This window comes from Parus major, chromosome 7 (genome assembly GCF_001522545.3).
Source record: "Parus major isolate Abel chromosome 7, Parus_major1.1, whole genome shotgun sequence".
NCBI lineage: Eukaryota > Metazoa > Chordata > Aves > Passeriformes > Paridae > Parus > Parus major.
In genome coordinates, this window is record NC_031776.1 from 22295028 (window position 1) to 22321484 (window position 26457).

General features: G+C 49.7%; 1 protein-coding gene across 8 annotated transcripts; it reads right to left on the reverse strand.

Moving 5' to 3' along the window:
- Positions 1-45: 45 nt before the first annotated feature.
- On the reverse strand, positions 46-26326 carry TTLL4 (tubulin tyrosine ligase like 4). Of its 8 annotated transcripts, none has more exons than XM_015634772.2 (19): positions 26255-26326; positions 18318-19586; positions 17538-17647; positions 17045-17108; positions 14961-15085; positions 14457-14567; positions 13452-13528; positions 12619-12813; positions 12453-12535; positions 11252-11380; positions 10503-10625; positions 8917-9015; positions 8224-8358; positions 7366-7497; positions 5458-5560; positions 4688-4898; positions 2410-2480; positions 1736-1818; positions 46-928 (listed from the first exon to the last, which is right to left on the reverse strand). In XM_015634772.2, exons 2-19 carry the CDS (start codon positions 19523-19525, stop codon positions 787-789), a joined length of 3201 nt encoding a protein of 1066 aa, XP_015490258.1. In that variant the 5' UTR covers positions 19526-19586; positions 26255-26326; the 3' UTR covers positions 46-786. The 8 variants fall into 8 exon arrangements, with proteins under 8 accessions (XP_015490258.1, XP_033372106.1, XP_033372105.1 ...); XM_033516215.1 differs by lacking the exon at positions 26255-26326 and adding an exon at positions 24884-26238; XM_033516214.1 differs by lacking the exon at positions 26255-26326 and adding an exon at positions 24884-26238 and having other exon boundaries at positions 18318-24708.
- Positions 26327-26457: the final 131 nt, after the last annotated feature.

A 26457-nucleotide genomic window follows, 5' to 3' on the forward strand; every position in this document is an offset into this window, starting at 1 on the left:
AGACACAGAGGACAGGGAAAGGAATGCAGATGAAAACCAGGAGAGTAGCTGAGTGTTAAAATTTAATAGAAATCCTTGAGAAACAAAGGGAAAACAGAGAGCTCACCCAGGAGAAGAGCACTAGCCTGCAGTCTGTGCACACATGCTGCAGGGTACACCAGAGAGCCAATGGCCTTGAGAAGGATGCTCCCTCCCCAGCAGCCCTACAGCCCCACAACAAACTGGAGCCATGCTGGTACCCGTGGTCTCTCTTGAGCTGCAATGTGCAAGCCTGAGGTCTCCTGCAGGGCCTGTTGCCTGTTGGGGAGGGCAGGATGTTGACACAGACATTCAGAAAGGATAAAACTGGACAGTTTTACTTCCTCCCAGGCATGAGGACTGGGGACTTATCTCCAGGGACCAGGCTGCAGCAGGGCAAGAGCAGACTCGGCTGCCAGCAACTCAAGACAGACACAGGTGAGCAAGGGCTTAGCCTGTGCTGACTGGGGACAAGAAGGGCAGGCTCAGCCATGCTCCCATGCAGCAAGAAACCACCATGTCAGGCTTTAAGAACAGTTTAGGAGAAAGGCCAGATAACTCCCACTTCCTCAGGCTTTGCCACTTGTTTTAGAAACTGAAGTCACACGGGTCTCCTCTTTGCCCAGGAAAACATCCCTCTCTACAACCAGGCCCAGAACAAGTGTACAGTGCTAGGGGCTCCCACAGTTCTTGCTCTACAGAGCCAGCTTCTGTCTCTTCCTTTGAGGTAGGTTGATGTGTCCCCAGGGAGGGATGGTGGCTGCTTGGTCACATCGCCAGGGCAGTGTCAGAGAGGCAGCCAGGAGGTCTCTGGTTGGCTCCACCAGTGCACTTGCTGAGAGGTAAGCTCTGAGTAGGGCTGGGCTCTAGGCAACTTGTGAGATTTTCACCAGCTGAAGGGAAGCACGTGCTGCAACAAAAAGGAGACCCCAAGCTTCTTAGGGACAGTGAAAAAGGACCAACAGGACCATGCTGCAATAATAATCTGCTTTATCACAACACATGGACTCAGAGACAGGGCTGCCAGGCTCACCTACTCCGTATCTCCCATCCCAGGCAGCATCACTGACCCCAACAGGTATCCCGGTATCAGTGGGACTTCAGAGTCACAGCTTAGTCTCCCTGTTTTTGTGTAAACCCAACTCCACCCTGGCCTCAGCACAGGAGCAGTGATGATCTTTTTCTTAGAACCAGAGACCAGGTATGTGCCTCCCCTTCACTTTGGCTCACCCAGACTAACTCCAGTCCTCCACCTCTGCAGGAAGCTGTCAGCAGCCCAGCTTTGCTCAGAGAAGCTGGGAGAGTACAACAGACCTGGAGCGGCCTCACTGTTCCCCCAGCCACTGCTGCAGCTGAGAGCCTCTGCTCACTGATAACCACATCAGTGTCAAGAGAAGTGATACAAGTTCCAATGAGGGGAATATCTTGTCAGCATGTTCTGACCATGACAGCTCCAAGCATCACCTAACCTAGCTGTTCTGAGCTTCACTCCCATTTAAGCTGGGTGTACAGTGCCAAGGAGACATGCCCAGTTGCAGAGACATCATGCCAACCCCATCTGTTGGCTCTCCTAAGAGCAGAGGATTCACAGACTGCAAACCAACCTGCTCCTCCCCCTCAAATAAAGCTGCTTTTTGGGCTGCCAGTTTTCTACCAGGACACCAGTCCAAAAGCCACACTATGAACACCATGAATGTCACGGCCAGTGCAAACTCACCCCAGACTGCCCAGTTCCAGTTTGCTGAAGCTGTTTGATTGAATGCTACTCTTCTGGAGGAAGAACGACTTTGGCAATGACCACTGCAGGAGGAGAGGAAGACAACAGAATGGCTATTTAAGTCATGGCAAAAATCCCTCAAGCCTGCTGTGCTTTGCTATAGGCTGCCCTAGAGAGCTTGAGCTAGAGCTGCCTCACTGCTGCGCACTGTCACTGCCACCAGACTGTTCCCAGAATAGCAAACAGAGCAATCTTTGCTCTCTGCCTAATGAATCCCTCTGCTGAAAGTGGGAGTAGAGCATCTCGAGGTCAAAAGAGTGGGTTTCTTTCAGAGCAGCATTCTGCTGTTAAGGCACAGGAGTGACAGACAGAGACGACTCCCTCACAGAGAGGAACAATGGGCAGAACAGATGCCAAATATGTAGGGCTGTGCCCAGTGCATCCAAGGATATTCAGATGCAAAATACTTGCAGATCTGATATACTGTTCATGACTTCACGTTTGTGGGAAATAGGGCAGCATGGGTTTTTCCAGACTCCTGGAGGCCTTGGCAAAGATGGAAGAAGGCAAACAGGTAAGACTGGAGCCAGAGGAGGCAGAACAAGCAGGATCTCTACCCAACTCTGTGCAGGTAAACAACCATCTCTGCCTACCTTACCCACAGTTATACGCACCATCTGGGCCAAATCCGTCCCTGCCCCAGTGTGGTACCCTTTGACACACCAGTTCTTCAGTAGCTCCAGACCTGGGAAGTGACAGAAGACGAGAAGTGAAAACAAACAGCCAGGTTTACAGAGAGTTAAGCCTTCCCAGCTCATGCAAATATGCTGCACTGACCACAGAGAACATGCTATGCAATAACTACTTGAACACGTGCTTGAATGCCAGCAAACACAGGGTAAACCAAGGGCGTTCACCCTTTGTACAAGCAAACATCAGTGCGTGGGCTGCTGCAGTGCTTGCCTTCCTCCCAGGGAGCCAAGACATTCCTTGCAGCAGGCTCAGCGAAACAGGGAAACTGGGGCAACAGAGGATTTGCCAAATTAGACCAGATTGGCTGTCCCCCTGAGCCCAGTGCCTGCCAATAGCAGTACCTGATTTGGGCTGCACCGGTGAAAGTTCCCACCGTGCAAATGTAGAGCAGCTTTGCTGTCATCAACCCCTTTCCCAGAGGAGGGCAGCTCAGGCAACCTCCTCCTTGCACAGCATTCATCAGCTGCAGCATTCCAGTGCATCATCTCCTCCATACAGGGATCCATCCAGAGCTCAACATGGGCTGAGACTTCATCCCTGACAGGGCAAGACTGGCACAGGCCAAGATCATCGTTGGTATGACTGGACGGGACCAATCCTCTCACCACACACAAGTTGTGTTGCTCCAGAGTACAGCAAGGTCGTTTTGAAGTAGAGCCATGTGTTCAACTGCACTGAACAGGCTCCGCTTCCTCCAGGGCTTCCTGCTAACTGTCCCCACACTACAGCCAAGCACCCTGCTCTTGGCCAACCCAGAAATATTGAGAAATCCAGGACTACTCCCATCCTGTTTTCTTATTTAAGAGCCTTAGGGTCATAGCAGAAAGCTAGAATTAAGAACCAGCAGAGCAATGGCTAATACATTGATGTTATCCAGCTGGGATTACTGTGGTTTTCTATAAGATACCAGGAGAAATCTTTGCTGTCCAAAGCCTGTTCCTTGAGGGACATTTCAGCAAACCCCAGAGCCTTTTAAAAAACCCTCAGATGTTGGAGGCCAAGGGGAGCAGGGCAGCTCAGATGCCTTGTCCTGGGCCTGTGGACCTGAGCTTTGCATCTTGCTGGCTAGGAAAAGAGGTGTGCTGTATGGAACACAGGGGAACAGAAAGGTGATGGGGGAGGGTGAGTTCTGCTCAGAGGTAAAGACCAATGCTGGGATAAGAGCAAATCTGCTTGCTTGGTTTCTCTGGGGAAGCTGGAGCACTGAACCGGGGCCCTTGTCTGAGCAGCAGAGTTCAGGGCAGCACTTCAGTGAGGATATGACAGAATCTTTTTTCTAGTTGATGGAAGGTCATCCAGCAAAGATATTAGCAAGGCAAAGGATGACACATGATGACAACACAGCCAGAGAAGGCTATAATGTAACATCTCTCTGTGAAAGATTGTCACTGACCCCTTCAATACTTGCTTTAACACCAGTGAAAAGTGACAAAAGCATTATTCTTCTTTCTCTCCTTGATAGTCAGGTGAGAAGCACACATACAATCACTGCAGTGGAGAGCCAGCTCCTACAGAAGCCTCTCCATCTAGATCAGATATTGGATGGAAAGCCCTGAGATGCAGTATATTTTAATTTTCTTTAGTCTTTCATGATAGACCTCATTTGCTCTCTCTTCCAAATAGCTTATACTCCCGCCCTAATAGAGACAACTCTGGGTGAGAAGGAATTGGTCCAGCCCAGCTATGCCTCATTAAAGGGTAATGTTTTTTATTGAAATACAGAATTGTATCCTGAAAGGATGGAAATTTAGCTAGATTTCCAGTGTTTAGGAAAAAATTCTATTTGTATGCTGTTTTTCATCAATTAGAAAGCTGCAGGAGACCAGAGAATGGGCCAAATTTTTCCTTCATAGATCATTTGTCAGGAGCAAAGCCCAGCAAATCCAGCTTGTTTCTCCCTCAAGAGAGAGCAGTAAGACACCAAAGCTACAGGTTGAAGGCAAAATCCTGGTCTGATTTATGCCCAGGGCACCTAGAAGTGCTGGTGCTGTGCATTCCAGAACAGTCATCACCTCTCATCAAGTCAGAATAAGCTTTTTGTGATGTTTGAAGCAGTCTGGGAAGGTAACACATTTCCTAGGGGTTAGTATGCAGGCAGGCAGCTCCCCCTCAACATGCACAGCTCAGAAGTCTCCCACGACTGCTGGCAGGCAGCCTGCCTGAGTCAGGTGGCTGTGCCAGGCTTTGGAGGGCAGTTACCTTTGTGTCTATTCAAGTAGTATTTGAGCTCCCACTGGGTCACCAGGATGTTAAAGTAACGAGGCTGCTCGAAGAAACGCAGGTACCGCATGGAGATGTGGCTGGGGAACACCCGCTCGAACTGCCCGCGCCGGGAATACTCATCCTCTGTCTCCACCAGGATGCGAACATCATCGGGAGTCAGGACGTCCAAGACAGAAGAATAAAAATCCTGCAGACAAGAGCAACCTAAGGTCAGAGAGAAGCATCTCTCAAACAAAGGTCTCCATCTGTCTGAGATCTTTGGGACAAAGGCTACATGGAAACTGTGGAAGCAATCTAGGCTCAATGGTGACACCAACACTGCTCAGAATTGAACAGAACACCAATTCTGCAGCCCAACCTCTCTTAAATACACTGCCAGAGGCACACAAGGCCAGTGGCCCTACTAACTGAGCATGGGGATCAGCTGGCAAAGGCTGTAAGAGCTGCCCACAGAGACATAAGGAGGAGCAGGCAGTGCTCACTCTGTTTTGGGACCGGTGGGTAATGTGCCCCTCAGCACACACCTCTTTTAATGTACAGATGAGTCAGTCAAACAGTGGCTTAAGCAGACCAAATTTATTTCTGACCAACTGTCTTGTAACCCACTGGAGCCCAAGTGCACCCCATGATCTGGCTGACCCCAGAGAAGAGCACAATCTGAGGAAGAAAGAGGGATAGACATGTGGGACTGGCTGGGACATGGGCCTGGCATGATGGTGCAAAAAACAGAGGAGGTTGTTTTGTACCTGGTCAGGTATCTTCTGCATCAAGTAATAGGCCTTCTTCATCTTCTCTGCCTTCAAATGCTCAGCTGCTGGCTTGGGCTTCTCCTTTAAAGCACTGCCCAGACTGAGGACACGAGAGACAACAGAGCATTTAAGTGGAGAAGACAAAGTCCTGTCATGGCAGAGCTGCTCCCAGCAACTTCTGAGAGAGTAATGACACCCTCATGAAAATGACATGGAAGAGAGAACACTTTCTCCAAGGGTTTCAGTAGTTCTGAGATTAGTGATGGATCCATGACCTTGTGCATCAGCACAGAACCTGGGAAGGACGTGGGCAGGGAAACTAGAAGGACTCTGCCAGCCCCTCATGAAGGCATTTCAGTGTGGAAATGCCCAAAAGGTGACACTCACATAGGATGCAATAGGGTCAAAGACACACCATGACATGTGATTCACAGGACATGAAGCCTGGTGGGATCTCACATCCCACTTGGAACACAGCTTCCTAACTGCAAGCACAGGGATGGGGATACAAGTACTCAGTATTGGTACTGTACAAGGAAGAAGAGGACTCTTAGATCAAGAACTTCCTCTGGCAATATCCAAGTATGCTCAGGACTCAAATTTAGCCACATGCCATGGGAAGTCCTGGCCTTTTGTACTATCTGACCAGCAACCATCTATTCTAAGTGCCAACTAAACCATTTGGGCACTTAGAACAGAATCTGGGAGATACTTGTTGAAAACTTTTTAACCCATCTATCAACATAGCTTTCTATTTCTGCTGCTGCAAAACTTGTGTGCAGATCCAAACAGGGAGAACAGAACCTTGAGTCTGCGCTTCACAGTGCTTGGGGAGCATACATATCTACTGGAATTTTAGCAAATGCAAAAAAACCCCTTCATATGCTTCCCAGGGCAGGAAATACAATTAAACAAGCCTGCCTCTGGATGCAAGAAACCATGTAATGCAACATCTGAACCATGTTAAGGATCCATTTAATCCCCTGCAAGTCTTTCTGAGGACACCTGCCCTTCAGCACTTCCACTGGAAGTGGCAAACCAGCGTGTGATCAAAGCACCGCAGATAGCTGGTGAGAACTGCCCATCTGGAACGGGCCCATGTTCCAAGCTTCTCCACTGAAGGCACAGGGCACTCAGAGGGCAAGAGTCCCATCTTTTGGCACACCCACACGTCACTGCATGCTGGTGCTTAACCCAGCAAGCTGATCCTTCAGTGACATATGGTTAGTAGCCACTCTGCTGCAGGAAACAGACTGGTTTCCTTCCAGCCATCCAGTTTGAAACTAGGATAAGCCCAAATGTGGTGAAACAGAAGAATTAGGGGCCTGGCTGGACACACACCCAGGAATTAGCATTCTGCAAAAAACAGCCATGTCAGCTATGAAGACTGTGCACCCCTCCACCCATAGGTTGGCAGCATGACACCTGCAGTCCTGCCTAAAGAACTGATCACTCCAGTATTTGCAAAATAACAGGTGCTCCTCTTGCTCCAGGAAGCAGCATGTCAGTTCTGGTAAGTCAGAGGGTAAGCGGATCCAGCCCAAACAGAGCCAGCCAGTCCTCCAAGCAAACAGACAGGCAGTGAAACTTAACATCATATTAGTTCTGGCAGGAGTAAGGACAAGAGAGCACAACTTGACTAACTGCAGAGCAAGCCCAAATTACATTGGCCTCATTTCCAACTATGGACCTGCAGAGAGGGCATAAATCTTTCTGCCTTGAAGAGACCACAGGAACCAGATACTCAGGCAATGAGGCAAGTTCTCTGGACCCACAGCTGAAGCACCAGTAAGCACAGGTTCTCAACAGCTAGGAGCCAGTGTTTGCTGGGCTCCAAGCAGCCCCCCATCCAGATGAAATCCCTCAAGAAAAAAGCCTGCTTCTCTGACAGAGAAGTGGCCTAACCTGAAGGTAGAGCCACTTGCTGTCTGTGTCCTCGAAGCCACACTGCTTGGCAGAACAAAACCAGCGAGGTTGAGGAGGTCCCGAATCATCTGGCCCTTGATGCTCACATCCAATGGGGAGTTGGAGTGGAGGCTGCAGAGAGGAAGCATCACAGCAGCTTGAATGCTAGAATGGAGGTATTGAGCTCCATGGGCCCAAGATCAATCCCTGGGTTATTAGTAACCAGGATACAAACACCAACCTGTCGCTTCCCTCATGAAACCAGCCACAGGACACCCAGAGAAAAATCCTGACAACAGCTCTTTGACGGGGGGGCTTCCAGAAATAGTTAATTTTCCCATCTTTTCCTGAGTTAGCTAGAAATAGGTAAATCCATCCCCAGAGCCCCACATACATGGCTCTGTGTACAGCTCATGCCCACCCACTCTCGCAGGCAGGAGAGGCCATACTCAGTTACACTGCAGCTCCTGGCCTGCCTGCACAGCCGACACCACACGGCCGAATGCCGACAGAAAGCAAAGAATGGTGCACGAGGCAGTGGAACTGCTGATTGCTTCTGCCCACGCAAAGAAATCTCTGCCATCACCCGTTCTGTACAAGACACATCCTTCTTTGGCCTCCCTTTTTTAACATATTTTTCTCTGGCTCTAGCTGGAGCATGCCCAGCAAAGCTTTCTGAACTGCAGATGAATGTTGCTTTTACAGACAGGGAGGGCTTTGGTTCCTGCAATCTGGAGAGGGAGGCTTCAAAGCCTATGGTCTTTCAGCACAGGCTACAGGGGACATTGCAAGCCAAACTCACTTCGTAATAAAAGAAAGGCCATTATCCACTCTGCTGTGGCTCAGAATATGCTTTACCTTGGGGAAATGTTGACTTCTAAGATCCAGGGCTTCAGGTTCTCATCCAGCATGATATCAAACCCAAACAGCTCATGGCAACAATACGGCCGGCGCACGTACATCTTCACCAGGCTGTTCACGTAGGGCTCAGAACTGCAAGCCAAAAAAAAAATGCTTCTTTCCAACAGTCAGACAGCAGAGCTCTGGCTGTTCACAGCACGTGTTGACAGTTCTGGAAGTGTAATGCAGCCACGTGCTGCAGGAGCAGGTGGGCTGAGGGATCAACATAGGCCTGTGAGCTGCTGCTGCTGCTGCTTCACCACATATGGATTCAGCACTGCATCCTGAGCATCCCTGCTGTGTCAGGTAGCATCCACCTCTGAATACAAGATTTATCCTGCACCAGGGACCATTCTCTCAGGCTCCCAGGCAAAGCAGAGGAGCAGGTGGCAAGCTGGACAATTCTGGGTACACTGCATCTTCCTGGCCTTCAGGCAGGTCAGGGAAATGTAAGATCTACATTACCCACTGCTGCTACTGTAGCAGGAGCATAAGTAATAAGATGAAAGGAGGGATCTGCAGAGAAATACCAAAGGCAACAGCAGTGATGCCATTTTAAATAAGAGCAAAAGGACCAGGCTGAGAAGGGACTGGACAAAGGAGCCAGGGTGCACCTCACTGACACACAGATCAAGGAGTGCCAAGACTCACGCAATGATGGTTTTGATAACGATGTCCTTAATCTTCTCCCAGATGGCCTCACTATTAACTCCCTTCTGGGTCAGGTAACTCCAGAGAGCTTTGAGTGCCCTGTGAGAGAGAAAGCAAAGGAGGTAGCTCTGTAACCCCTTCCTACAGGTGGTGAAAGCAACAGAGGGGAACCCTGACAGCACTCTTCCCTGGCATAGCAATCCTCCTGACATCCTCAACCCTCTCAGCTCCTAGCTGCTGCTCTCCCCAGCCTGGCCCCTGGTCTTGAAGGCCCAAGCTACTAGGAACATGAATCTGTCATAGACTTCTCTCAGCACAGTCCCAAATTAGCACATGAGCAAGGTAAGTCAGGCCCAGATCTTCTCTTCCCTCCCCCTCCATGTCCTCAGTAAACCTCCCCTTCCTGCAGGCCTTCCCCCGCAGCACTGCAAAGTAGCTCAGCAGGGATCCAACAAGACCCCAAAAATGTTTTAGCTAAAGCCACTTCACTGAGGCTTCAGGGATGAAAATAATGTGGGTAACAAGATGGTATGGGGGAGCATCTATGCTTTTACAGGAGTTTCCCACACCACAGTGAGTGCTGCAAGCTACTATGACACTGAGCCAAGGATGCTCAGATATTTCTCAAGTGAGACCATGTGGCTAATGGCCAGGAATCCAAAGGTCACGCTTCCTGCATACAAGATGGAGTGGATTACAGCCACACTTATCTTTAACACAGAAGCAGCCAGCTTTGACTTGCATGCAAGTATGGAAAACCCACACAACCCCACCTCCATGCAATTGCAACTGCTGAGAGACAGCCGTCCCTGCTAAAAGTCCCAGTGGAGGAAGAGACCACTGTGCAGCAAGTCCAGGTCTAAGCAACCTGGCCACAGAAAAACACCTTCTGCAACTCCCTTTGAAGTGTAGTAGCCTGCCCAGGCTGAGAATTGAGAACTCTATCCTGCACTATTTTTAAAAGGGTTCAAACACCATCATGGAATCAGAGACAAGTTCCTGGGGCTTGCATCCATTCATCCATGGGACAGCTAGGAATGGGAACTCCTGCAAGATTTCAGCCTCCCCGCAAAGGTTAGAAATGGCACCACTGCTCCTATTCCCACTGAGTAGCACATAAATTAACAGCTCAGAACCAGGGCTGTCCCCTTTTCTGCCTCCACAGGAAAGTCTAGAGTGAGATGGGCAGAAACTCCCATCTAGCCAATTTAAGCATCATCAATTCAATATCTAACAAAAACCAATCAGATTCTGCTTTAACCACATCCCATCGCCCCCACAATAGGGGAAGGGGATGAATGAGCAGAGATGAATTCAGCACTGGAAGCAGGGAAAGGCACAGATACAGGCAGGATGAACAGCACCTACAGCTCAAGCAGCACTGGACAGGATGAGTCACAAGTCAGGGAGACTATCCAGATTCCATTTACACCTAACTTATGCTAAAATCACTCTGTTCTTTCAGTTTCCCAAGTGGGAGCAGATGATACAGAAAGCCAGTTCAAGTTTTGGGTAAGAATCTTGAAAAAAGTCTGACTTAATGGGAAATAGAAACAGCTACCTTGTACCCTAAAAGGGGCACCTACCATTTGTGTCCCTGACAAGCAGTCTCATCCGAGTTGGGTTTGTACTCCGTGTTCTTCTTGTTCACGCTGTAGTTGGTCAAGTGCATGAACTTGTTGCTGAGGCTCTCCATTGAGGAGGAGTACCTGAAAGAGGCAAGAGGAACACAAGCTGCCTGAGACTGAAGTGACTGTCCCCAGGTCCACAAGGCAGCTACAGACCCTGTTCTCATCTAAGACCACTGTCAGCCATCCACCAGCCCTGCTGCCCACAGTTCTCTGTCCCCACAGGCCCAGAGCTAATGGAACAAAACACAAGACAGAACAGGATGCCTTGGGACAGTGGAATGCAATCCCACCCTCACAGCATATCCTCAAGAAATAAAAGCCAGAGCATCAGTGAGCAGAAGCACTAATGGAACTGCAGCAGCCTGAGGCAACACAATGAAAACTAGAAGAAACATTTCAGTTTCTGCTGTGCCAGCTTTAATGCAGAATGAAGCACAGATAACATATTTCAAGAACTGGTTCACACTGAGCTGATCTTTCATTGGGAAGGCTGTATGTAGGCAGCAACGTCTCACATTCCCTTTCAACAGTCACCTGCAGCGACCCCGTGTGTTTCCACACTGCTTCTTAAGCAAACAAGATACAGCTTTAAGCATCACCCTTATAAGGGATGACTCCCTCCTGCCCCAGCCAATGTGGGTACCACAGCCACAGATGCCTGGGCACCAAGGCAGCCCCCAGCACCACTCTCCTGCACAACCTACTTGCAGCTGGCAAAGCGAACCAATCCATCCTTGAACAGGTAGACCCTGAGGGGATCATAGCAAGTGACGTAAACATAGATCCTCAGGTCAAACTTCTTCCCGCCAATGAGGTAGGGTTTGTGCAGATATCTGCAGAGGGAAGTAAGCACATGAGGGTTATGATTTTCATATGCAGGAACATCTCTAACCCCCACTTCGGAAGCCCTGGCAAAACAAGGCATCAATGCAGAAGCCTTTTTGCACAGCATTTCCAAGTTAGTCACATCACAGACAAAATGAGAGAAAGAGCAGCTCTCCCATTCACAAGGAGCTCCTGCAGCACATACACAGTGTTTCCTTCTGCTCAGTTCCATTTTGAAGAGATTTTTTCCCAGTTTTAAGGCACAGTAGCTTTTCCACACCCACAGCGCTGATCACAATATTCAGGAACATCTAAGACATGCGGTACACCACAGATGGTTTTGTACAGTGAGCAGAAACAGTTGGGTATTTTAATCCAAATCATTTGATTATTCATCCCATAAGTTCATGATTTTCCATAGGAAAGTTTATCTCTTTGCATGGAAAGTGGACAGGGAGAACTAACAAGCAAACAACAGTTCCCTGCCTGCCCTCATAAGAATCTTCTCAGAAAGCAACCTCAAATCAAGATGAACTATTCCACTTTTCTGCAAAAGAGGAAGGAGACTGAGAACTCTGTTATTTCAAGAAAATCCATTGACTAACATCTGCATGTACTGAGGCTCTTACTGAACCATTCTAACTTGGATAAGAACAAATCTTTGACAACTGCCACCTCTTCCCTGGGACTTCTCTTCCCACTGTCCTTGTGTGAACTGGATCAGGTTTGTTTGTCTCCAAACATGCCAAACCCCAGAGTACAGAGCAGTGGGAGCTGGATCACAGCAGAGCTGAAGCTGTCCACCTGACAGACAGAAGCTCCAGAAAGCTCATGAAACCAATTTGTGTCTGAGACCTCAAATATACACACAAAGACAGCAGCACTCCAGTAAGCCCAGCTGCAGCTGATGGAGACAAACTTCCAGAAGCAGGACAACCAGGCAGTCTCCAGAGAAGTCTCCAGATGCAAATCAGGTACTTCTGCTTTGCCACACAGTGCCAGGGGCCCAGAATTAGCCAGACATACAAGATACTGAGAAGTGCCAGGCTATGTGTCAGCCTTGGTTTTATATTCACTCGCCTCTGTACTAGCAGTGGTCTCCTTTTGGGGAGCTGGCTCCATTTGTGGATGACCTGGATACCAATGCCTCTTGCTGATGCTGGCTGCAAAACACAAACAAGAAGGGATCAGATCTTTTGCCTGCACCTACAAGAGGACAGAGGATTGAGTTCTGCTTTACACCTACTGGTTTCACAATCCATTTCTGTCGGCTAGCTCCTTCCTCCCATGCTTTCCTGAGTAATTTGATGTCCTGGGGCAGGATGAAGGATTGAGGGAAGAAATTAAACTCCTTTTTCCCACAGCGAGCCTGCATCTTCAACAGGTTGCGCCACAGACGGTCCTTCCTTCCAATTTGAAATGAACCAGGGAAATGGTTTAGCTGGAAGGGAACACAGATGCTATGAGATCTCTCTGCTTCCCCAACTCCTTGCCCACTCCTTCCTGCTCCTTTGGCAGAGGATACATAATTTCTGAATACAGTGCAGGGTGATAGTTTTTGCTCCCCTCTCAAGATTGCACCCAAACTGATTCCACCTACTCCTGAAGCTTTGCAGGGACAAACTGCAGAGTTTAGAGCATCACAGCTCTTCAGAGCAGGCATGTACTTGTGATAGATATCAAACCTTTGGTACCTCACAGGTTCTCAAGCCATGAGCCACACTTGACTGTTCTGTGATTGGAGTAAGGTACATGCCCTTTGCTGCACTGGCTGCAAGGGCACTGTCCCTACCCCTCAGTTCCACCAGGACTGCTTTAAGTACCAATGACTGAATTTAGAGCAGCTCACAAATAAACACAATTTGGCTACAGCCACAGTCTGTACAAGAGCCACCCTCACAGCAGAGATGCTCATCCAGATTTCTATGCCTGTCTCTTGGACTCCTCTCCCAGTTCTGGAAGGGACACTGCAGGGACAGCTTTCACAGCAAACACCTGGCCCTGAGGAGAGGGGCACACAATATGCTTCCAACACGCTCTCCATGCATGTGAAGGAGGTCATCCAAAGCCAGCTCCTACCTTTTGGTGCTCCCTGATGGCTTTGAAGCCTGGGGATTTCATGTGGTGGCCCCAGCAACCCAACCAGTCATTGCTTTCTGCAGGAAAAACAGGAAAGTCCATGACTGAGTACCCGGCCACCCACAACACTCTCTCAATCCACAGTACCCCATCTCCTTGGGCTAGGAGAAGCGTGCCAGGGATGCTGCACAGCTATAGCACAAAGCACTCATACTTGCTACTGCACAGCTGCCAAAGCAAGGGCTGTGACTGGCATCCAGTTAACCAAGTGGGTCATATCCTTGCAAATATGGCAGGTTGCAAGCACCTGAAGAGGCACAGGGTCAAAGAAATGCCTTTAATTCCCAGCATCCTGACTTTCTCTGCATTACAGCTGGCAAATGAAGCAATTGGCTAATGAATGCTGTGCTGCTGAGGGACATGTAGGATGCCAAAACTTCTTAGAACTTCCTCTGCCCTCCATGTCTCATTATAGCCCCAAAATAGTCTGTGCAGAGGTCTCCTCATACATGCAGGAGTCCCATAAATACTTCCAGGAGATCACATTCCAGAGTACGGATCATAGGCTGCAAATGCTCAGCGCTTCTCCTGCACATCTCTTCAGTAACAAGATTCTGAACCCTGAGAACTCTGGCTATGGCCAGAGAAGATGCCTTTCTCCTCAGTACATGGAGACAAGGAGCAGCAGTGCTGGGCCTGGCACTACATGAGGGCCAGCCTCCTCAGTGGCAAGCCAGAGCAAACCAGCCTCACATCTGCCTCAGTTCCTGACAGCCCAGGAGCAATTCCTCGTGGTCTATCCCAGGACCAAACCAAGAGGCAGATCAGACATTGCTGGGACCCACAGACCTTGGTTACTGCAGGTCAGACAGGCAAAAACGTGAACCCAGCATCCCCCAGTGCCAAGCCTGTGTTGCTTCTGCTCTGTTCTTTGCAGGCAGTCTGCCTTCTTGGATACACCCACTGGAGGCAAGAAAAGACACAATGTTGCCTCCTCCAACTTACTTTTGCTAACTCTGAAGTGGGACCTGCCAATGGTTTGCTTCACTATGTTAGGCGTGACTCTGCATATTTTCCATCGCAGCAGCTTCCTCTGCTCCCAAGGCAGCTTTTCCACTAGGAAGGCAAAAAGTTGAAGACCAAAGGAAAACAAACACAATACTTGGATTTACTACAGTCGTAAAATTCTCATGGTTTGCTGCACAAGCACCAGGCCTGTAGACAAGGATGCACAGCCCTCACTGCAGAACCATCATGGAGCAGAAGACTCCACAGCTGGGGGAGATCCAGGACACTGGAACATTTAGCGACAATCTGAATCACGCTCCAGGCAACAGAAGCAACACAGCTTACTGCAGTCATTTGGATCTCAGAGCAGTGCTGGGTTTCATCATGGGAAGGGTTAAGAGCAGCCACTGCCAGCCAGCTCCAGGCTGTGTGCTAGTACCACTTGTACCCTTATAATGGGCTGGCCACTCTCACCCTGTGCAACAACAGACCCTGGCTCACCTGTCTCATCCCGAGTACTGAAGTAGATAGTTGGAGGCACATTAGGGAATAAACTGCAGACAAGAGCTGGTTTGAGCACTTTGTCTTGAGCCTCAGCAGGCTGGGCCAGGCACTCGATGCAATTCCTAAGAAAGATGAAGCAGTAGGCAGCTGGCTAGAAGTGAAAAGTAACAAAGGAAGAGGGAAGCTGGAAAAAGCCTTAATCTGGGTATCAGGAATTGCACCTCACCATCACCACAATGTGGTGCAAGCAATGGGCACTAAGGTCAGTAACTCAGTCTGCAGCAATGAGGGGGTGAGTCTGCAATGAATGCAATGCCAAGTAACCACTGTGGGGTTTGTGATTTTCTGGGGCAAGGAGTGGAGTTTTTTACAAAACAAACCCTATAACCTTGTCCAAGGGCTGGAGATTGTAATGCATATGATTTAACTGTTGCAACGTGTATGGTTTTGCTGTGCTGCAGGTAAGAAGGATGGAGTTATACCCACTGTATGTACACCTTACCACAGCAAGCCTCAATACCTGGATGGAGGGATAGAATTTGTAATGTTTCTATTAAGGTTGTGATGAAGTGAAAAGTAGGGTTTGCAAAGAATGTATATTCAAATATATGCCACTGCAGCCAGTTGAAGAAGCCACACCAGAGCAATCCAATAAGGAACAAAGAGCAGCAAAAGAAAAGGAACTACAACACGCTATTGCCAATCTCTCAGGCCACCCTTTGCCTCACTGAAGGGACTGAGTGTAGCTTATTGCAAAAGAACTGGAGACCAGGACAGGGAAGGAGAGGTGTTTTCTTGATGTCCTTGTTTGTTTTTATTTTCAGTACTGAAATCAATAATTAAAAGTTTATTAACTGGCAAAGGATTATATTGGTTAATATTCTCTGGCACAAAACTGGTTTTGCCCACAACAAACTGAAGGCAGGAGACAGCTGCAAAGGTTTCAAGGCCAGGCCAGCACACAGCCTGCATAAAAAAGTGGTCAACATCCCTCCCCGCTTGCTGCAAGAGGCATTTAGCCCAAGCACTGCTTCCCCAATCTGCCCCAGAGGCCAACCACACACATCCTGCTAGAAACAGCTGCTGGGCCAGTTTACATTACTTCTGCAAGACTTTCAGAACTGCATGTGCACACCCAGAGCTCTGCTCCTAAGGCTCAACACTTGCTTACAGAAAGCCTTCCTTGTCTCCCAGATTTGTGATGACATGACTGGAAGCAGCAAGTTGTCAGGCAGACAACGAAGCCTGAGGCAGCCCTGGTAGAAGACCAGCTCCCACTGCCAGATGGGCAAAAACAGGTCCAACAAAGGTCAGCCAGGAGTCATGGAAGGCAGGACTCGGATGACCACAGGCTGAGCAGTCCTTCCCAGACAAACATTCTCCCAAAAGCTAAATTAAAACTCAGGCTCCGGGACTTGTTTCTAGGATGCTATGCTGAGACATGAAACTCCAAAGAGCTTTTGCAATCTCTGGCCCAGGACACCTCCACTCTGCTTCATCCACCAGACAATGACGCTGGAAGAGCACTATGTAATCCAGTAAACTTAACTCAGCAACTGTCAGTGCCAGTGAAATGAAGACCCCTGTTTTGCTGCAGTAGATGCACCCTTAACACTTTACAGGCTGCTGTCTGTAGCAAGAGACATAGTTCTCGTCTGCAGGGTAGCAAGGAAATTTTCTTTGACTGGGACATCTGTTCCTGCCTTCACTCCATTACCCCACATGCTACCATCTCCTCTGTCACCATAGAGTACGAAGATATGGAGTCACAGAATACGCTGATTAGGAAAGGACCCACAAGGATCACTGAGTCGAACTCCCTGCCCTGCCCAGAACCATTCCTAAGAGTCACACCATGTGCCCGAGAGGACTGTCCAAATGTTTCCTGAACTCTGTCAGGCTTGCTGCTGTGGCCACCTCCTAGAGAGCCTGTTCCAGTGCCCAGCCACCTTTTGGGTGAAGAACTTTTTTCTAATATCCAACCTAAACCTCCCCTGACACAACTTCAGGCCATTTCCTCAGGTCCTGGGACAAGTCTGGAAAAATACGCCATGTTCAGTGCACTGTTTACAGCTACTAACCTGGATACAGGAGTCACGGAGTCACTGGATGACACATCGGCATCAGAGGAAGTATCCGAGTCACCTGCAGGAGGGACAAGAGACGCAAGTTTTGTCTCTGTAAGGAGTGAATGCACACAGAGTTAGGGAAACACACAAGAGAGGAAACACATCCTCCAGGGGACAGGACCTTCCAGCTACCCCAAATCCCTGGATCCTGGATTTTGCCCACCAATAGCGATCGTGAAAACAGGGAAGGGAGCAGAGCTGACAGCCCTGCACAGAGAGGAGATGGGAAAGTTCTGGAGAAAGACAGTGGTCTTAGCTTGCTCCCAGAAGGAACCCATGCAGTTCCTCCTTGCTGTTACATCACTTTTGGGTTCAGTACATCCTGAAATGGCAGCATGAATGTAAGACAGGAGAGCAGCTGTGCTCAACCACAGCTCCCAGACAGCTCCTGCACTCCCCACATTGAGGCATGGAGCACAGCCCTCCCTGGGGAACCAGCACTCACTGTCCTCATACTCCTCTTGACTGCAGCTCTCATCCAGTCCATCAGGAAGTTCTTCCTCTGCTTCATCCTGGGGATGGCTTGGCTCCAGCAGTGACTTCTCAGCAGTAGCACTGGGACAAAAGACATCACACCAAAAGGAATGGTACATACTTTCTGGGGCCAAAAACCCAGAAGCCCATGAGGCAGCATGAGATAATGTGGGCAGGGGAGGGAGGGCACTGCTGTCTCCAGTGCTGATGTACAAGCACTCATCCCAAGCTAGCAAGATGGAAAGGCCCCAGACCAGGCTGAAAAGGAATATGTTCCAGAGCAGCTAGAAAGAAGAGGAACAAGAACACCCTCTCCCAGTAGGAGAGCAAGAGCTCCACGTTCTCACTCCCTCTCTATCCTATATTAGCTCTGTGTTCTTTTATTAACCCATGTGTCTGACTAGGAAGGCCTGGCTCAACAGCAGGCTTCATTCAACACATGTGCAGAGCTTACCACTGCAGGCAGGACCTCCAACTGAGGAGAACAAATTAGAAATGCCACACAATAATTCCATGCTGTGGTTGAAGGAGAAGGTGGAACAGCTTGGAGCTATCCTGAGTGCCTGTGTCAAGCTGGAGGCTGCAGGAAGGTGCCTCATCCACTACAATGCTGCAGTTGGGTTTTGCTCATGGAAACAGCCTTATGGCCACCTCGTACTGCCCACAGTGCATCCTCCCCAGTGCATGGGGACAAAACAGCCACCCTGGCACATCCCACTGCAGCCTCCCTCCTCCTCCTGCCTCTACTTACTTCAGCTTTCCTGGGACCACAGCCTGGCCCTGTTCCTCCTCTTTTTCCAGTTGGATGGTGGACACCTGTGCTGCCACTTCAGAGATGGCAGCAAAGTACAGAGGTTCTGTTCCTGCCAGGCGGTCCCCAGCACACAGAGGGCTCAGCACACCCATGGGACGGCAGCCAGTGCTGCAGTCAGGAGCATCAGCATGCAAGGCCAAGGGATGGACACTGATTTGCTTAGTGCAGGCAGCAGCCTCACAGGTGCCCATAAGGCTCGAGTTACTGTTAAGGCGATGGCTCCCCAGCTCCAACTTCAGGGGAGCAATGCTTTCTTTCCGGGTGCTCTGCACTCCAACATGCTGCCTCCTCCTGCCATTCTGGTTGGACTGGCTGCCCACATTCATAAGGCCAGAACTTTCAACTTGGCATCCAAAGCCTCTGCATGTGACAGCCTGACTAGACAGATACTGCACAGCCTTCAAGAGGCTCTTCTCTGGTTCCTTCTCTTTTGAGCTGTGGAGTCTTCCCTTAGCATCTTCCAATGAGCACTGGTCCTTCCTGAGGACTGCACTGCTTGGCAGGGGGCTAAGGGAGGGGATTGTGTTTTGCTCTGACACAACGTTGCTGTTCATCACTGCTCCATTGATCAGGCTGCTGCGGAAGCTGTGTCTATTGTCCCCGGAGTGGGACCATGAAGCAGCAGGAAAACTCCGGATGTTTTCCACCTTTTTCATCTTCAGTGACTGCAGAAAAGGCACTTTAGCACCACTTGGCCGTAGGAAAGAGTTGTTATTGAGCACTGGTCTACAGGAGCTGGCAGCCTGCTGACCTGATCTGAAGGCAGAGCCTTTGACTCCAGTTTTAGAGCGTTCCTCTGCCAGCAGGCAGGGCTCCATCAGCATGGAAGACATCGCCCTTCTCGTGACAGAGCCAGTGTCTGGAGGGCTTTGGAGGCTGTCTTCAGTGGGCTGTGCATGGCATAGTGATGGCGAGCATGAGAAGCAGGATTGCTGCAGAGGGATCCCTGAGGGCAGCAGAATGCGATCCTGGAAAGCATTCACATATCTCTTCTCTAAATTCCAGATGGGTTTTGCTTGCTGCTGAGCAAGGTGCCAGGCCCAGCACGGCTGAGGTCTTTCTGCTGGAAGGGTGGCTGACTCCAGCCCAATGCTCTTCTGCTGTTTGGGACCCAGATTAGCATGGTCTGGTCCTGCAGACGCCATGTAGAGCCATAGCACATGAGGCACAAGCGCATCAGTCACCTACAGCAGCATCTTTGCTGGCCTGAAACAAAAGAACAGCATGAAAGACATTGTTGCCCTGTCAGGACACAGCACCCAGCCCAATTCCACATGAGGAAAGCAGGGTGAGCTGCTTTTCCTGCAGGATGGAAACCACATCTCCCATTTACTGAGCTCACCGAGACTCTCCTGAGACCAAGTCAAAGAACCGCTAGCATCTCACATGAAACCAGAGGATACAAAGAACAATGTAAAGAGAGCCATCTGCAGGAAAGCTTGTATCCTGCAAACACACGGGTGCCTGACTGCCAGCCAGGGCCATGGGGTAGCAGCCCCAGCACAGTCACCCTGTCTGCAACTAGACTCTGCATGCCTGGGACCCACATGGCAGCTGGAGCCCACTCCTATAGATCTGTGTGTCCAACATCAACCTCCTGATTCTGCCACAAGCCCCAAAACGTCTGCTTATTTTTTCTCCCTGCTACTTAAAGCTTCAGCTCACAAGATTACACAACTAGTTGAGAACCTCAGCCCTGGCTTTTAAAAGGAACATGTTTCTCACTCTTGTAGAAAAGCTCAGTGAAGGCTAGAGGCTTCCTACAGAGCTCAGGACTGAGAAGGCAGCAAGAAGCAAATGCAGGGCTGTTCTAACATCAACACCTCTGTTTCCAGAAGAGAATGGCAGTAATTTCTCCCCACTGCAGTCCTATAGAAAAGTCTCCTGCAAGGAGCAAACTGGCAGACCACAGAGCTGCAGATGTATGTGTCCTGAATCTTCCTGGAATGAACTATTGCAGCATACCTGCAACATCCTCTTGCCTGAGGAAAAGGGAAAAGAAAAAACAAACCATTAGCCAGTTATTGCTTTAATACATGCCTGGAGGGCCCCTGGATACAGCTGCGATAGGAATTTGTATTCCAAGCAGGCTGGCTGGTTCTTCCACCTTCTAGCTCTCACATGCATGTTTTTAAAAAAAAGACATAAAAAGAAGGATAAGCAGTGCATCAACCATCACACTCTTCCTTTTCTTGCCATACACATACACACTCCTTTCTCACCTGAAAGACAAGCCCCAGATGCAGCAGTTAAGGTGTAGCTTGGAGACCCTGAGGTTGCTCTGTAGTACCTTCACAGCAGCTCACATCACCACAAGGCTGGGTCAGACAGACCTACACTTGCCAGACCTTCTCAACCTGTGAATCAGCTCGTCTCCAGCACACAGGTAAGCAGCATCTCAGCCAGAGGATGTAGGAGATGGAATATCCCATGCAGGATCCCAAGGGAGCTACACATTCTCAAGGAGAGCTGCTACCCATATGGAAGGAACCAAGTCCATTCCGTGCCCATAGGCTGCATCGCTTGTTAGCACTTATACAGTCAAGCTGAGAACTCCTAATGAGGACAGGGACCTGCATCCCAGTGGGAGCTGCATCCCAAAGGGGCTCCAAGCCCCAGGGAAGAGAATCCCACAGCTGAGATGTACCACACGATTCCACTGCTACCCAATCTGCCCCCAGCAGCAAACCTGGCTGTGTTGTGACATTCACAGCGATTAGCACAGAATGAAGAAGCTGTGGCTCAGATGCCACCATCTGCCCAGCTCAAATTTCCACCAGTAAACAAGGGAGCAGAGCTTGCCTTCCACACGCTGCGCCGCAGATGCACCCAGCTCACAAGCCCACTCAGACCACAAAGTGACCCTAGCACAGCAGTGAACACAGGTGCTAAAGAGGAAATTAAAATCCAAGGAGAATTAAAATGTTCCTGCCTAGAGGGTCTGTCACTGTGGAATCTCCATGCACTGCCACTTTGGCCATCGCCTGCACTCTCATCCGGCTGTGAATGACCTTGTAAAACCAGCCCAGTGAAAGCCATCTGTACCTCATCTCCACCCGGCTTTACAGCTATCAGTGAATCATCCTGCTGTAAAAATAAAAGTGATATGGCCTAATGAAGCTGTAACATGGGCTGTGAATCTTACAGTCAGCTTATATACACAGGTGTGAAAATGCTAGCAAAAGCCCTATGTGACCCTGATCTGGAGTAAGTGACAACGGTAGCACAGATGTGATTGACACAAACACTGCTGACAGCTGTGGCTGCCAGGGTGGAGGTCTGGCCATGGCACAGCCTTAGCTAACACTGCCTGGAATCCAGCCCCACAGTAGCAGACAAAAATGTGCTGAGCTTGCCCCTCTCCAGAGGAGTTTTGTTATGGAGTTGCAGAAGCATCTGGGCCAACACAGGGGAGGGGTCTGCAGCAAGCAGCAGCTGCATCAGAAAGCAGCAGGGCCTTTAGTACAGCTTTCAGGTAAAGCCTAGGTTGGCCAACAGCTAGCCACCATCACTGTTTCCCTGTGGAGACACAGGAGCTCAGAGATAGAGGCAGGAGGAGCGGGAAGGATGACAGGAATATGCCCCCACAGGAGGCAGGCCACAATGCATGCAGACCAGCCCATAGTGCCTGTCCTTCCCCCAGTCACACCTCCTGCTTGCCAGCACGGCCAACTCTAATGTCCACCTGAAAACTGTCTCCCATCCTTACTGCAAGGACAGCTTGACAAAGCAGCTGCTGAGCATTCAGGAGACCTGATGGAGATGGAGGAAGGCATCTTCACTTGCCAGGTTGTGGTCACAACAGGACAGCAGCTGCCACATCTCTGTAGTTCTGGGCAGGAACAACATCACCTGCCCCAGGGTAAATCCCTGTTGGTTACCAGCAGGGAAGTTTTCCATTTATGTTTAATTCAGTTGGAGTTTTGGGATGGACGAAGCTCACAGCTTGATGCAATCCCTAGTTCTGCCAACCCAACTCTACAACAAAGGAGCTGGAGTCCGTTCTGCATCTCACTATGGCAATAAAAGTACAACTCTTGAAATTTTATTGTAGAAACATGAGCTAGGAAAGGCCCTGGGTGAACTGGCCAGGCTGGAATTCAAACCCAGCCAAGTAATTAATGGATTTTGGCTTGGATTTATTGACACACAATACAGAGGCTGAAGCTGTCGTTGTTGGAGTGACTGTACAGCTGCACTTGCTTACAATTATTCTGCCAGCACCTTTTATTGCTACACAGCTTGCTCACAAGTGCTGGGACATCAGCTGGAGCACTGCCAGAGCCTCTACAAATGTCACATCACAAGAGCACAGGGCCAACATGTGCCCCAGCCTCTCTGCACCCCAGTATGCATCAGTCAAAATTCTTTCTTCCAGCTTGAGTCCCACTGCAGCATGTGCTCCTCTAATGGCAACGTGGCAGCTCCTCACAATCTTGTTCCAACAGGAAAGGACAAGACCTTAAGAGCCCGGGTGTGCACATCATCCCACTGTTAGAGCAGTTTGGCTGTGGAGGTTATTTTAAGTGCAGCTTGGTGACACACTTCAAATAACAAGAGCTTGTAAATGTATGCACTGCAAGCTGACCTAGTAATGTGCTGTCAGCCACACACAGCCTAAAGTCACAAGGAGGAAAGATTAGACAACTGCAATTGTTATTATTTTCTATGCCATTGTAGGCTGCATATTCTGCTCTTCATGATTAAAAAGGTTAGCATCTTTTTCTAAATTAGACCTGAGTTCACACCAAATTCCTCACTCGCAGCTCTGGGACTTTTGATTAAAGCTTGAACGAGCAAGTTAACAACAATACAAAACAAACAGCTTTTAAAACCAACATACATTTCAAAATAAGGGTTTGTATCCCTTCAAAGAATTTAAAACTTTGAACAAGATCAACAACATTGATCTGAAACCAACTAAATGCCTAAAGCTGCTCCAATGGCTGGTAGCTAGGCACAAACCTGTGTTTCAACAGCATGGAAACAGCCCTCCCTCCCCTACATCAGCTCCAAGAAACAAGTGGTCTCAAGGGCAGTCACACACCAAGACAGAGCAGCTGAGACCACCAGCAAGTTCAAGCTCAAGAGCAGAGGGTGTTGTTGGCCACAATTTGTCCATGAGGACAACACAGAAATGCTGTTGGGTGCAACAGCCTGGTGTGCTGCTTTGCCACACAGTTAAGCATCACTGTTCCCTCTCAGCTTCAGTATCATCCTTGCAGAACTACGTTTTGTGTGCAAATCCAGAGGATGACAATCAATTTCTGTCCTAATCAAGACATCAAGTTTTTGCTTGGCCACTCAGGTCAAAAAAAAAAAACAACACCACCAGTGAGAAATCAACCTCTGTGATGATGCATCAGCAAATTCCACCTATATCCAGGATTACATTTGTGCCACGGCTGGTCATTTCCATTTATCAGCTGTGCTGAACTCCACACTGAACAGAGGAAGTCTGAGGAGTGTATGGCTGCCCAAAAGGACCCTTTACCTAAGCAGAGCACTTCCCTGCAAGAGAAACAGAGTAGCTGAGGTGTGTGTTCCTGTTCCTAAGGTGGAGGCAGACCTCAGGGACAGCAGCATGCTGGACCAAGCCATGGGAAATCTGGAATCCAGCCACCACCTCACCGTGCACTGCAGCAAATGCCTCCCTCCATGCACACACAGGGTGGGTTGGGCACTGAAGGCTCATGTGTTTGATTTTACAAGGCTCTAAGGGCATTGAAGCACAGTTCTCTCCCAGATGGGGAGAGAAACTCCTGCACAGCAGGCAGAAAATCCAGGATTGTAGCTTGAATGCACCAGGGACACCGAAAATAAAAGGCTGGCTCAGTGCTTACCCTGGAAGGCTGACCTGGCTGTGACCAGAGAGTGCAAGGACCACAGTAAAGGGCAGAGCACAGAGTCCCTGCTGCTATCAAAGGATATCAATTTTCTCCCTGGCACATCCCCCAGGCCCTGAAGCAGATGTAGTGCACAGTGACAGTGGATCATGCAGCTCTGTTTCCCCAGCAGTGACACTGGCAAGTGCCTGCCCTTGCTACCACCCGATTTGTGTTTTTTCATCACATGGGCAACATAAGCAGTTCTACTGCAGCATAAAGAAGAGTAGAGAAACAAATCTGGGTTAAAAGCAACAAGCTAATCCATGAGGTGTTTAACAGCCTTTCACCAATGAAGTCTACAGGGACAGTATTTTCAATTGAGCTTTATGATGGGAGAAAAGGTACAGGAGAATTACATGGCAAGACCTGGGAAGAGTTTAGCCACCAATGTAGGATCTGAGGACAGTCAGCACAGCTCCATCTGGTCTTAGGCAGACTGGCTAGTAGAAAAATAATAGTGAAGGATTTAGAGTAAGTGAAACAAGTATAAAATATCAGCACACAAACAAGGAGGTAAGAACTACCCAATTAGTTCAAAACACGTAATTTCTTAGTCCATCTTCTGTTCTTGGTATTTTTTACTGAAAGGTATCTGCAATCGGAAGAAAAGGTTACCGGATTTGTCCTTCAGTATGTGCTGAGGAGTCTTCCATCTCCTGACAGGGCTGGGAAAAATTCTTCTGAAGGCAGTGCAAACCTCACTCCATACAGCAATCTCTCAGGACTCAGGAGTGAAGAAACAGAGACTCAAGGTGAGAAGCTGCCAAATACTCCCAGACTTGATGCATGGCAGGAACCTGGGAAATGTCAAGGAGTGGCACCCAGCCAGGCTGGTACAGCAGCCAAAGCCCCCAACTTGAGTCAGGGATCTGACATCTCCATGCAGGCCCTGTTATGCAGGGACGGTGACATTCGTCCCCTCAGCTCCTCCTTGAAATGCAATCCCTGCTGTGCTGAGAAGGACCCCTCAACTGAGGGGGCAATTGTTATCAATTAACTTTACATAACAAAAAATAACAGCAAGAGAGCAACAGAAGGACAGACAAATACTATCTGCTGGGTACAAACAGTAAGAATTGTGGAAATATTATTCTGTAAAACTATAATAAGGCCAACAATCTAGTGTAAATTCCCCCAAACTATCTGGGAGTTACTAGATGTCATTTGCCCATTCTGTGAGGAGAACACCACAATAAGAAAGATAATCCTCAGGGAGTCATGTAGGCAGGGTTTTGATGTGGAGCTGTGGGGCTGAACTTTGCCTCCTATGAGACATCCACAGCCCAGCTGCACAGGGAGACAGGAGGCTGGGCACAGTGTCACAGGGCTTCCCAAAGCCTTCACTCCTCACTCCCTGCCCAAACCCTGGAGCCATTCAGGAAATACTCCAGGCTTGTCTCAACTCAGCTCTACCTTTCATCTTTCAGACTCAACGGCTCCTTTTTACAACAAAAGAGTGGCCAAGCCAAGACCCCAATGAAAGGATGGACAGCCAAGATGTTCCAGCACCCCATTTGGAATCCCAGCTCCATCCTAATACTCCAGGCACCGTTAGAGAGGCTCCCTGGGGCCGTGGGTGACTGGGGAGCCAGCCCTTCCTCCCTGCCACTAGTTCGGGGAACATGCTCCGTGTCTCATTTCTCCAAGTGAAAGCCTCTGAAGCCAAAGGTGCTACCAGGATGCTGTATCCTGGCGGCGGAGCGCCGCCCAGGCCGCCAACCCCAGTATGTCTCGCCACAGAACGCACCCGAACCGCCCCCCCAGCCCCACGGGGTCACAGGGCAAGACCCACGGCGAGCCTCGCGAGGAGGCCCGGGGTAGAGCGAGGTACTTCCCCGGGGCCCGGGCACGGGCGGAGGAGCCGGAGAGGCAGCGAGAGGGTCCAAGGGCCCTACGCCCGAGTGGGGAAACTCTGAAGGTGTAACCCGGGGAGACACGCGGGGAGCAAAGCCCCGCTCCAGAGGGCGACAACGCCGCCATACTCACCGCCCGCCCGGGCCCGCCGGACCCGCCGCCGCCGTTACCATGGGGAGCCGGCGGGCCCACGTGACTACAGCTCCCGGCAGCCACCGCGTCGCGGGCTGTGCTGCCCCCTGGCGGCGCGGCGGAGCCTGGCGGCTGAGCGCAGCCCCGCGGCGCGGGCACGGCTCCGGGAGCTGTCGGGAAACACGCGGTTACACGAGGAACGG